The sequence below is a fragment of the Oncorhynchus keta genome, chromosome 10, assembly GCF_023373465.1.
Source record: "Oncorhynchus keta strain PuntledgeMale-10-30-2019 chromosome 10, Oket_V2, whole genome shotgun sequence".
Classification (NCBI taxonomy): domain Eukaryota; kingdom Metazoa; phylum Chordata; class Actinopteri; order Salmoniformes; family Salmonidae; genus Oncorhynchus; species Oncorhynchus keta.
This window is the reverse complement of record NC_068430.1, coordinates 1,433,209-1,447,744: the sequence shown is the minus strand read 5'-3', so window position 1 is coordinate 1,447,744 and position 14,536 is coordinate 1,433,209. Positions and strand designations below refer to the sequence as shown.

Genomic DNA, 14,536 nt, shown 5'->3' with positions numbered 1-14,536 from the left:
TCCGTAGCTGGCCCTGATAGGAGCTGCCGCTCTTGAACGTGTTCACCACATCGATCTGGAGGAGGAGAACACAAGACAGGCCGCTCAGAAAGACAGACATGCTATGGTAGTATGGCAGACACACAGGTTGTGACAGACAGGCTGTGGCAGTACGATAAGCAGACAGGTTGTGACAGACAAGCTATGGAAGCACGAAAGACTGACAGTTTGCAGCAGACAGGCCAAGGTAAATAAGCTAGACAGACAGGCTACTCCGGGAGGGAACTTGGTTTTTCTAACGTACGTGTAGGTGCGACATCTATCACAATGATCAGGGTACTGGCCCAGAGTCACTGAGCTTCTATCACGATCAGATGGAGCTGACGTGATGCCGAGTTTGGTTTAAAGCTTCCAGATGTCAACGCCATGGCCGTGCCAGCGTCTGCCAGTGGCTGGATCATCTCAGTTAACACAGAACTAAAGTCTTTCGTAATTTGTTAGCTGCTCCATTAAGTTCTGAGTCCATACGTGATAAGAGAGAATCAAGAGATGTGCTAGAATGAGGAGCGTAACAGTAACAAGGAGCTCCACCGTCTCTCTTTGCAAGTGTCGAACTGAATGTCCCCTCCTGAAAATCAAAGATAACAGATGCTGACACCTGGGAAACATTAGATCTAATGCTGCTGCTCTTCTACTGCTGCTCTTCATCCTATCCCATCCCATCTTATCCCATCCCATCCTATCCCATCCCATCCTATCCTATCCCATCCTATCCCATCTTATCCTATCCCATCTTATCCTATCCTATCCCATCCTATCCTATCCCATCCTATCCCATCTTATCCCATCCCATCCTATCCTATCCCATCCTATCCCATCCCATCTTATCCCATCCCATCTTATCCCATCCTATCCCATCCTATCCTATCCCATTCTATCCCATCCCATCTTATCCCATCCCATCCCATCCCATCCTATCCCATCTTATCCCTTCCCATCCCATCCCATCCTATCCCCATTCTATCCCATCCTATCCCATCCTATCCCATCCTATCCCATCCTATCCCATCCCATCCCATCTTATCCCATCCCATCTTATCCCATCTTATCCCATCCCATCCCATCCCATCCCTTCCCATCCCATCCCATTCTATCCCATCCCTTCCCATCCCATCCCATTCTATCCCATCCCATCTTATCCCATCCCTTCCCATCCCATCCCATCCTATCCCATTCTATCCCATCCCATCTTATCCCATCCCATCCTATCCCATCCTATCCCATTCTATCCCATCCCATCTTATCCCATCCCATCTTATCCCATCCCATCCCTTCCCATCCCATCCCATTCTATCCCATCCCATCCCATCCCATTCTATCCCATCCCATCTTATCCCATCCCTTCCCATCCCATCCCATCCTATCCCATTCTATCCCATCCCATCTTATCCCATCCCATCCTATCCCATCTTATCCCATCCCTTCCCATCCCATCCCATTCTATCCCATCCCATCTTATCCCATCCCTTCCCATCCCATCCCATCCCATTCTATCCCATCCCATCCCATCTTATCCCATCCCATCCCATCCCACCCCACCCTATCCCACCATATCCCATCCTATCCTATCCCATCCTATCCCATCCCATTTTATCCCATCTTATCCTATCCTATCCCCTTCCCATCCCATCCTATCCTATCCTATCCCTTCCCATCCTATCCCATCCTATCCTATCCCATCCCATCCCATCCCATCTTATCCTATCCTATCCCATCCCATCTAATCCTATCCTATCCCATCTTATCCCATCCTATCCCATCCCATCTTATCCTATCCTATCCCATCCCATCCCATCCTATCCTATCCCATCCCATCCCATCTTATTATCCCATCTTATCATCTATCCTATCCCATCTTATCCCATCCCATCCTATCCCATCCCATCTTATCCCTATCCTATCCCATCCCATCCTATCCTATCCCATCCCATCCATCCCTTCCCATCCTATCCCATCCCATCCTATCCTATCCCATCCCATCCTATCCTATCCTATCCCATCTTATCCCATCCTATCCTATCCCATCCCATCTTATCCCATCCTATCCCATCCCATCCCATCCTATCCCATCCCATCTTATCCTATCCTATCCCATCCCATCCCTTCCCATCCTATCCCATCCCATCTTATCCCATCCTATCCTATCCCATCCCATCCCATCCTATCCCATCCCATCTTATCCTATCCCATCCCATCCCATCTTATCCTATCCTATCCCATCTTATCCCATCCCATTCTATCCCATCCCATCTTATCCTATCCTATCCCATCCCATCCCATCCTATCCTATCCCATCCCTATCCCCATCCCATCTTATCCCATCCCATCCCATCTTATCCTATCCTATCCCATCTTATCCCATCCCATCCTATCCCATCCCATCTTATCCTATCCTATCCCATCCTATCCATCCCATCCCATCCCATCTTATCCCATCCCATCTTATCCCATCCCATCCCATCTTATCCCATCCCATCCCATCTTATCCTATCCTATCCCATCCCATCCCATCCATCCTATCCCATCCCATCTTATCCTATCCTATCCCATCCCATCCCCATCCCATCCCATCCCTTCCCATCCTATCCCATCCCATCTTATCCCATCCTATCCTATCCCATCCTATCCCATCCCATCTTATCCTATCCCATCCCATCCCATCTTATCCTATCCTATCCCATCTTATCCCATCCTATCCTATCCTATCCCATCCCATCTTATCCTATCCTATCCCATCCCATCCCATCTTATCCTATCCTATCCTATCCCATCCCATCTTATCCTATCCCATCTTATCCCATCCTATCCTATCCTATCCCATCCCATCTTATCCTATCCTATCCCATCCCATCCCATCTTATCCTATCCTATCCCATCTTATCCCATCCTATCCTATCCTATCCCATCTTATCCTATCCCATCCCATCTTATCCCATCCTATCCCATCCCATCTTATCCTATCCCATCCCATCCTATCCTATCCCATCCCATCCCATCCCATCTTATCCCATCCCATCCCATCCCATCTTATCCTATCCTATCCCATCCCATCTTATCCCATCCCATCCCATCTTATCCTATCCCATCTTATCCCATCCCATCCCATCCCATCCTATCCCATCCCATCTTATCCCATCCCATCTTATCCCATCCCATCTTATCCCATCCCATCCCATCTTATCCCATCCCATCTTATCCCATCCCATCTTATCCCATCCCATCCCATCTTATCCTATCCTATCCCATCCCATCTTATCCCATCCCATCCCATCCCATCTTATCCTATCCCATCCCATCCCATCTTATCCCATCCCATCTTATCCTATCCTATCCCATCCCATCCCATCTTATCCTATCCTATCCCATCCCATCTTATCCCATCCCATCTTATCCTATCCTATCCCATCCCATCCCATCCCATCCCATCTTATCCTATCCTATCCCATCCCATCTTATCCCATCCCATCCCATCCCATCTTATCCTATCCTATCCCATCCCATCTTATCCCATCCCATCCCATCTTATCCCATCCCATCTTATCCCATCCCATCCCATCCCATCTTATCCCATCCCATCTTATCCTATCCTATCCCATCCCATCCCATCCCATCCCATCTTATCCCATCCCATCTTATCCTATCCCATCCCATCCCATCTTATCCTATCCTATCCCATCCCATCCCATCTTATCCCATCCCATCCCATCCCATCTTATCCTATCCTATCCCATCCTATCCTATCCATCCCATCCTATCCCATCCTATCCCATCCCATCCCATCCCATCCCATCTTATCCCATCCCATCCCATCTTATCCTATCCTATCCCATCCCATCTTATCCCATCCCATCCCATCTTATCCTATCCCATCTTATCCCATCCCATCCCATCCTATCCCATCCCATCTTATCCCATCCCATCCCATCTTATCCCATCCCATCCCATCTTATCCCATCCCATCCCATCTTATCCCATCCCATCCCATCTTATCCTATCCTATCCCATCCCATCTTATCCCATCCCATCCCATCCTATCCCATCTTATCCTATCCTATCCCATCCCATCCCATCTTATCCCATCCCATCTTATCCTATCCTATCCCATCCCATCCCATCTTATCCTATCCTATCCCATCCCATCTTATCCCATCCCATCTTATTCTTATCCTATCCTATCCATCCCATCCTATCCCATCCCATCTTATCCTATCCTATCCCATCCCATCCCATCTTATCCCATCCCATCCCATCTTATCCCATCCCATCCCATCCCATCTTATCCTATCCTATCCCATCCCATCTTATCCCATCCCATCCCATCTTATCCCATCCTATCCCATCCCATCTTATCCCATCCCATCCCATCCCATCTTATCCCATCCCATCTTATCCTATCCTATCCCATCCCATCCCATCCCATCTTATCCTATCCCATCCCATCCCATGCCATCTTATCCTATCCCATCCCATCCCATCTTATCCTATCCTATCCCATCCCATCCCATCTTATCCCATCTTATCCCATCCCATCCCATCTTATCCTATCCCATCCCATCTTATCCTATCCCATCCCTTCCTATCCTATCCTATCCATCCATCGTATCCCATCCCATCTTATCCCATCCCATCCTATCCCATCCCATCTTATCCCATCCCATCTTATCCCATACCATCCCATCCCATCTTATCCCATCCCATCCCATCCCATCTTATCCCATCCATCCCATCCCATCTTATCCCATCCCATCTTATCCATCCCATCCTATCCCATCCCATCTTATCCCATCCCATCTTATCCCATACCATCCCATCCCATCTTATCCCATCCCATCTTATCCTATTCCTATCCCATCCTATCCCATCCCATCCATCCCATCTTATCCCATTCCATTCCATCCCATCTTATCCCACCCCATCCTATCCCATCCCATCCCATCTTATCCCACCCCATCCTATCCCATCCTATCCTATCCCATCCTATCCCATCCTATCCCATCTTATCCCATCCCATCCCATCTTATCCCATCCCATCCTATCCCACTCCTACTGCTGCTCTTCGCCCCACACATCCCAACCCATTCCAATAGATGCTACAGTATATTTTATGTCCGCTAGAAATTAGTTTCCTGGAGACCTAAGTGCTGTGTTCCTGGAGGAGCTACCATCTACCATCTACCAGACACCTTCTCCTGTAGTCTGCCATCTACCAGACACCTTCTACTGCAGTCTACCATCTACCATCCACCAGACACCTTCTACTGCAGTCTACCATCTACCATCTACCAGACACCTTCTACTGCAGTCTACCATCTACCAGACACCTTCTACTGTAGTCTACCATCTACCAGACACCTTCTACTGCAGTCTACCATCTACCAGACACCTTCTACTGTAGTCTACCATCTACCATCTACCAGACACCTTCTACTGTAGTCTACCATCTACCACCTACCAGACACCTTCTACCGTAGTCTACCATCTACCAGACACCTTCTACTGTAGTCTACCATCTACCAGACACCTTCTACTGTAGTCTACCATCTACCAGACACCTACCAGACACCTTCTACTGTAGTCTACCATCTACCAGACACCTTCTACTGTAGTCTACCATCTACCAGACACCTTCTACTGCAGTCTACCATCTACCATCTACCAGACACCTTCTACTGTAGTCTACCATCTACCAGACACCTTCTACTGTAGTCTACCATCTACCAGACACCTTCTACTGTAGTCTACCATCTACCAGACACCTTCTACTGTAGTCTACCATCTACCAGACACCTTCTACTGTAGTCTACCATCTACCAGACACCTTCTACTGTAGTCTACCATCTACCATCTACCAGACACCTTCTACTGTAGTCTACCATCTACCAGACACCTTCTACTGTAGTCTACCATCTACCAGACACCTTCTACTGTAGTCTACCATCTACCAGACACCTTCTACTGTAGTCTACCATCTACCAGACACCTTCTACTGTAGTCTACCATCTACCATCTACCAGACACCTTCTACTGTAGTCTACCATCTACCAGACACCTTCTACTGTAGTCTACCATCTACCATCTACCAGACACCTTCTACTGTAGTCTACCATCTACCATCTACCAGACACCTTCTACTGTAGTCTACCATCTACCAGACACCTTCTACTGTAGTCTACCATCTACCAGACACCTTCTACTGCAGTCTACCATCTACCAGACACCTTCTACTGTAGTCTACCATCTACCAGACACCTTCTACTGTAGTCTACCATCTACCAGACACCTTCTACTGTAGTCTACCATCTACCAGACACCTTCTACTGTAGTCTACCATCTACCATCCACCAGACACCTTCTACTGCAGTCTACCATCTACCAGACACCTTCTACTGTAGTCTACCATCTACCAGACATCTACCAGACACCTTCTACTGTAGTCTACCATCTACCAGACACCTTCTACTGTAGTCTACCATCTACCATCTACCAGACACCTTCTACTGTAGTCTACCATCTACCAGACACCTTCTACTGCAGTCTACCATCTACCAGACACCTTCTACTGTAGTCTACCATCTACCATCCACCAGACACCTTCTATTGTAGTCTACCATCTACCAGACACCTTCTACTGTAGTCTACCATCTACCATCTACCAGACACCTTCTACTGCAGTCTACCATCTACCATCCACCAGACACCTTCTACTGTAGTCTACCATCTACCATCTACCAGACACCTTCTACTGTAGTCTACCATCTACCAGGCACCTTCTACTAGTCTACCATCTACCATCTACCAGACACCTTCTATTGTAGTCTACCATCTACCAGACACCTTCTACTGCAGTCTACCATCTACCAGGCACCTTCTACTGTAGTCTACCATCTACCAGACACCTTCTACTGCAGTCTACCATCTACCAGACACCTTCTACTGTAGTCTACCATCTACCATCTACCAGACACCTTCTACTGTAGTCTACCATCTACCAGACACCTTCTACTGTAGTCTACCATCTACCATCTACCAGACACCTTCTACTGTAGTCTACCATCTACCATCTACCAGACACCTTCTATTGTAGTCTACCATCTACCAGACACCTTCTACTGTAGTCTACCATCTACCAGACACCTTCTACTGTAGTCTACCATCTACCATCTACCAGACACCTTCTACTGTAGTCTACCATCTACCAGACACCTTCTACTGCAGTCTACCATCTTGACCACCTACCAGACACCTTCTACTGTAGTCTACCATCTACCAGACACCTTCTACTGTAGTCTACCATCTACCATCTACCAGACACCTTCTATTGTAGTCTACCATCTACCAGACACCTTCTACTGTAGTCTACCATCTACCATCCACCAGACACCTTCTATTGTAGTCTACCATCTACCAGACACCTTCTACTGTAGTCTACCATCTACCAGACACCTTCTACTGTAGTCTACCATCTACCAGACACCTTCTACTGTAGTCATACCATCTACCAGACACCTTCTACTGTAGTCTACCATCTACCAGACACCTTCTACTGTAGTCTACCATCTACCAGACACCTTCTACTGTAGTCTACCATCTATCCAGACACCTTCTACTACCAGTCTACCATCTACCAGACACCTTCTACTGTAGTCTACCATCTACCAGACACCTTCTACTGTAGTCTACCATCTACCATCTACCAGACACCTTCTACTGTAGTCTACCATCTACCAGACACCTTCTACTGTAGTCTACCATCGACCACCTACCAGAACTTCTATCGTAGTCTACCATCTACCAGACACCTTCTACTATAGTCTACCATCTACCATCTACCAGACACCTTCTACTGTAGTCTACCATCTACCAGACACCTTCTACTGTAGTCTACCATCTACCAGACACCTTCTACTGTAGTCTACCATCTACCAGACACCTTCTACTGTAGTCTACCATCTACCAGACACCTTCTACTGCAGTCTACCATCTACCAGACACCTTCTACTGTAGTCTACCATCTACCAGACACCTTCTACTGTAGTCTACCATCACCAGACACCTTCTATTGTAGTCTACCATCAACCACCAGACACCTTCTACTGTAGTCTACCATCTACCAGACACCTTCTACTGTAGTCTACCATCTACCAGACACCTTCTACTGTAGTCTACCATCTACCAGACACCTTCTACTGTAGTCTACCATCTACCCATCTACCAGACACCTTCTACTGTAGTCTACCATCTACCAGACACCTTCTACTGTAGTCTACCATCGACCACCTACCAGAACTTCTACTGTAGTCTACCATCTACCAGACACCTTCTACTGTAGTCTACCATCTACCATCTACCAGACACCTTCTACTGTAGTCTACCATCTACCAGACACCTTCTACTGTAGTCTACCATCTACCAGACCTTCTATTGTAGTCTACCATCTACCAGACACCTTCTACTGTAGTCTACCATCTACCAGACACCTTCTACTGTAGTCTACCATCTACCAGACACCTTCTACTGTAGTCTACCATCGACCAGACATCTTCTACTGAGCACTTACTGTAGAAGTGTCATGCAATATGTCTAAGGAGGAGGAATACTGCAACAAATGGATTTAGATACAGGTATAATAGGAACGGTCCTACTATTATCCTTGTGGTACTCCACATTTAGATACAGTAGCCCAACACCCCAACAGGGTATAGATGGATCTGAGTAGGTAGGTGTCTAATGCCCAGGGTTACTTCAACAAATACATCTATCTAGTAGTATCTGGTATCAGGTAGAACCTTTATGTAAAGTTTCTTAAGGCCAGGGATCCTAATATGGATCCTTGAGGTACTCCTATACTATTTCTCATTAAAATCCACTCTGATAGGTGTAAAATAGATTGAAATTGCAATATTGTTTCCAAATGTTTGTTATGTTAAATGTTAAAACGCTGTCATCTTGAAAAGTCACCGTGTACTCTGTCCATATATATTTCATGACAGTAGTATTTTCACAGTGTAATCTATCGGTCTTTCCCTCCCACAGCTTTTCATTGGTTCCTCCGTCTCTCCCACAGCTTGTCATTGGTTCCTCCGTCTCTCCCACAGCTTGTCATTGGTTCCTCACCTGAGTCTGAATGCGGTTGAGCCCCCTGAACCAGAGGACCTGTCCACGTCTCAGCTCCCTCTCCGCGTGGTCAATCTCCTCATTGTCCTCGTTCATGTCTTCGTCCCCAGGCATCTCGTTCTTCTTGGTCAGCTGGCCTGCCCCTCGCAGGAACCGTAGCTTGCTGTTAGGGATGGTGGCGATCACCTTGGGGGGACACAAGGGGGAAAGAGGAGAGATATGATTCTGAGACACAGACAAGGGGGAATGAGGGAGATGCATATTTCTCCTAAGCAGGGTTGAAATGCTAAAAGATCTCAGATACATGACTAAATGTCATGTTCATGTTTCTTTAATGACAACATAATAATGCATTTAGCTTGTTGTTCTATACAAACATTTTACTTCACATGGGGCCTAAACATGGAGAACAATAATATTAAGCAACAGACTAAATATAATAATAATAATAATAATATGACTGTACCTATGTTCAGGGTTGTTAAGTTACAGTGGCTGCAGACAGCATTCACATCCCCTTGACCTTTCCACATGTTGTCGTGTTACAGCCTGCATTTCAAATGTTTCACACTACCCTACTCAGAATACCGCATAACGTCAACGTGGAATTATGTTGCTCAGATTTTTTGTAAATTAAAAAAAAAAAAAATGAAGATCTGAAATGTCTTAAGTCAATAAATATTCAAGCCCTTTTTTTAAATGCCAAGCAGAAATAAGTTCATTTACATTTACATTCAGGAGTAAAAATGTTGATTAATAAGAATGACTACCTCATCTCTGTAGTCTCCGAAATTCGGTTCCGGGTTGGAGCGAGCGGTCGCATTCGCACTTCGCTCTGCAGGTTGTATAACTTTTTCATTACATTTCATTATAGTACAACGGTTGATTTGTCTAATCTTAGCAATTCTTCTTAGCTAGCTACATAGCCGTCCTTGTATCAGAGATAATTCCATAATTATCGTATTTCGTCGCCCTAACGTAGCCTTCACTGCTATTCGCCCAGGAGCTAGCAAACGCTAGCTAACGCACACAGATTAGCATCACTGTAGTGCTATTCACTCAACTGAACGACTTGATTAGTCTAGTGTTAGCTAGCTACATAGCTGTCTTTGTTTCCAAGATAATTGTGTAGTTTAGTGTGTGTAGCCTTGGAGTGATTATCTTAATTCACTGAGGTTCGCTAGCCAGCTATTTGTCGTCCTTAACGTAGGAGACTCTGCTAGCTAGCCAACAGCTAACAGCTAGCCAACGTCACCACACGTCTACTGATTCGAATTCAATCACCGGTCAGGTAGTATCACATTTTCATTTCATTTCATTACAGTACAACGGTTTGATTTGTTTGATCGTAGCTAGCTACATAGCCGTCTTTGTTTCAAAGATAATTGTGTAGTCTAGAGCGATTTCCTAGGTTAGCTAGCCAGCTATTGTCGTTCTTTTAACGCAACGTAACGTAAACAACACTGCTAGCTAGCCAGCTAGCCCCGAATAGTAGCACTGTAGAAACTATTACACTCAACGGAACGACTTGATTAGTGTAGTGCCAACAACGCAGCTACTGCCAGCTAGCCTACTTTAGCAGTACTGTATCATTTTAGTCAATAAGATTCTTGCTACGTAAGCTTAACTTTCTGAACATTCGAGACGTGTAGTCCACTTGTCATTCCAATCTCCTTGCATTAGCGTAGCCTTTTCTGTAGCCTGTCAACTATGTGTCTGTCTATCCCTGTTCTCTCCTCTCTGCACAGACCATACAAACGCTCCACACCGCGTGGCGCGACCACCTTAATCTGGTGGTCCCAGCGCGTACGACCCACGTGGAGTTCCAGGTCTCCGGTAGCCTCTGGAACTGCCGATCTGCGGCCAACAAGGCAGAGTTCATCTCAGCCTATGCCTCCCTCCAGTCCCTTGACTTCTTGGCACTGACGGAAACATGGATCACCACAGATAACACTGCTACTCCTACTGCTCTCTCCTCGTCCGCCCACGTGTTCTCGCACACCCCGAGAGCTTCTGGTCAGCGGGGTGGTGGCACCGGGATCCTCATCTCTCCCAAGTGGTCTTTCTCTCTTTCTCCCCTTACCCATCTGTCTATCGCCTCCTTTGAATTCCATGCTGTCACAGTTACCAGCCCTTTCAAGCTTAACATCCTTATCATTTATCGCTCTCCAGGTTCCTCGGAGAGTTCATCAATGAGCTTGATGCCTTGATAAGCTCCTTTCCTGAGGACGGCTCACCTCTCACAGTTCTGGGCGACTTTAACTTCCCCACGTCTACCTTTGACTCATTCCTCTCTGCCTCCTTCTTTCCACTCCTCTCCTCTTTTGACCTCACCCTCTCACCTTCCCCCTACTCACAAGGCAGGCAATACGCTTGACCTCATCTTTACTAGATGCTGTTCTTCCACTAACCTCATTGCAACTCCCCTCCAAGTCTCCGACCACTACCTTGTATCCTTTTCCCTCTCGCTCTCATCCAACACTTCCCACACTGCCCCAACTCGGATGGTATCGCGCCGTCCCAACCTTTGCTCTCTCTCCCCGCTACTCTCTCCTCTTCCATCCTATCATCTCTTCCCTCTGCTCAAACTTTCTCCAACCTATCTCCTGATTCTGCCTCCTCAACCCTCCTCTCCTCCCTTACTGCATCCTTTGACTCTCTATGTCCCCTATCCTCCAGGCCGGCTCGGTCCTCCCCTCCCGCTCCGTGGCTTGACGACTCATTGCGAGCTCACAGAACAGGGCTCCGGGCAGCCGAGCGGAAATGGAGGAAAACTCGCCTCCCCCTGCGGACCTGGCATCCTTTCACTCCCTCCTCTCTACATTTTCCTCCTCTGTCTCTGCTGCTAAAGCCACTTTCTACCATTCTAAATTCCAAGCATCTGCCTCTAACCCTAGGAAGCTCTTTGCCACCTTCTCCTCCCTCCTGAATCCTCCCCCTCCTCCCCTCTCTGCAGATGACTTCGTCAACCATTTTGAAAAGAAGGTCGACGACATCCGATCCTCGTTTGCTAAGTCAAACGACACCGCTGGTTCTGCTCACACTGCCCTACCCTATGCTCTGACCTCTTTCTCCCCTCTCTCTCCAGATGAAATCTCGCGTCTTGTGACGGCCGGCCGCCCAACAACCTGCCCGCTTGACCCTATCCCCTCCTCTCTTCTCCAGACCATTTCCGGAGACCTTCTCCCTTACCTCACCTCGCTCATCAACTCATCCCTGACCGCTGGCTACGTCCCTCCCGTCTTCAAGAGAGCGAGAGTTGCACCCCTTCTGAAAAAACCTACACTCGATCCCTCCGATGTCAACAACTACAGACCAGTATCCCTTCTCTCTTTTCTCTCCAAAACTCTTGAGCGTGCCGTCCTTGGCCAGCTCTACCGCTATCTCTCTCAGAATGACCTTCTTGATCCAAATCAGTCAGGTTTCAAGACTAGTCATTCAACTGAGACTGCTCTTCTCTGTATCACGGAGGCGCTCCGCACTGCTAAAGCTAACTCTCTCTCCTCTGCTCTCATCCTTCTAGACCTATCGGCTGCCTTCGATACTGTGAACCATCAGATCCTCCTCTCCACCCTCTCCGAGTTGGGCATCTCCGGCGCGGCCCACGCTTGGATTGCGTCCTACCTGACAGGTCGCTCCTACCAGGTGGCGTGGCGAGAATCTGTCTCCTCACCACGCGCTCTCACCACTGGTGTCCCCCAGGGCTCTGTTCTAGGCCCTCTCTTATTCTCGCTATACACCAAGTCACTTGGCTCTGTCATAACCTCACATGGTCTCTCCTATCATTGCTATGCAGACGACACACAATTAATCTTCTCCTTTCCCCTTCTGATGACCAGGTGGCGAATCGCATCTCTGCATGTCTGGCAGACATATCAGTGTGGATGACGGATCACCACCTCAAGCTGAACCTCAGCAAGACGGAGCTCCTCTTCCTCCCGGGGAAGGACTGCCCGTTCCATGATCTCGCCATCACGGTTGACAACTCCATTGTGTCCTCCTCCCAGAGCGCTAAGAACCTTGGCGTGATCCTGGACAACACCTTGACGTTCTCAACTAACATCAAGGCGGTGTCCCGTTCCTGTAGGTTCATGCTCTACAACATCCGCAGAGTACGACCCTGCCTCACACAGGAAGCGGCGCAGGTCCTAATCCAGGCACTTGTCATCTCCCGTCTTGATTACTGCAACTCGCTGTTGGCTGGGCTCCCTGCCTGTGCCATTAAACCCCTACAACTCATCCAGAACGCCGCAGCCCGTCTGGTGTTCAACCTTCCCAAGTTCTCTCACGTCACCCCGCTCCTCCGCTCTCTCCACTGGCTTCCAGTTGAAGCTCGCATCCGCTACAAGACCATGGTGCTTGCCTACGGAGCTGTGAGGGGAACGGCACCTCAGTACCTCCAGGCTCTGATCAGGCCCTACACCCAAACAAGGGCACTGCGTTCATCCACCTCTGGCCTGCTCGCCTCCCTACCACTGAGGAAGTACAGTTCCCGCTCAGCCCAGTCAAAACTGTTCGCTGCTCTGGCCCCCAATGGTGGAACAAACTCCCTCACGACACCAGGACAGCGGAGTCAATCACCACCTTCCGGAGACACCTGAAACCCCACCTCTTCAAGGAATACCTAGGATAGGGTAAGTAAGGGTAAGTAATCCTTCTCCCCCCTTCTCCCCCAAAAAAAAAAGATTTAGATGCAAGTGGCTGTTCCACTGGATGTCATAAGGTGTATGCACCAATTTGTAAGTCGCTCTGGATAAGAGCGTCTGCTAAATGACTTAAATGTAAATGTAAATGATGTACCCCACACATACAATTTTATCTGAAAAGGTCCCTCAGTCGAGCAGTGAAAGTCAAACACAGATTCAACTACAAAGACCAGGGAGGTTTTCCAACGCCTCGCCAAGAAGGCCACCTATTGGTAGACGGGTAAAGATTTAAACAATCTGACACAGAATTTCCCTTTGAGCATTGTGAAGTTAATAATTACACTTTGGATGGTGTATCAATACACCCAGTCACTACAAAGATACAGGTGTCCTTTCTAACTCAGTTGCCGGAGAGGAAGGAAACCGATCAGGGATTTCACCATGAGGCCAATGGTGACTTTAAAACAGTTACAGAGTTTAATGGCTGTGATAGGAGAAAACTGAGGATGGATCGACAACACTGTAGTTACTCCACAATACTAACCTAAATGACAGAGTTTAAAGCCTGTGACAGAATAAAAACACTGAGGATGGATCATCCTGTTTGCAACAAGGCACTCCTCAATACCAAAAAATGACAGAGTTTAATGGCTGTGATAGGAGAACACTGAGGATGGATCAACAACATTGTAGTTACTCCACAATACTAACCTAAATGACAGAGTTTAATCTGTTGA

General features: G+C 47.5%; 1 protein-coding gene across 1 annotated transcript in view; it reads right to left on the bottom strand.

The window, feature by feature from the left end:
* The window catches only part of LOC118381902 (plasma membrane calcium-transporting ATPase 2-like), a 238,561-nt gene that overhangs the window by 14,889 nt on the left and 209,136 nt on the right, over nt 1-14,536 (bottom strand). Inside the window, 1 exon segment of the mRNA XM_052526180.1 lies at nt 9,154-9,339. Coding sequence (XP_052382140.1) covers nt 9,154-9,339 — 186 coding nt within the window.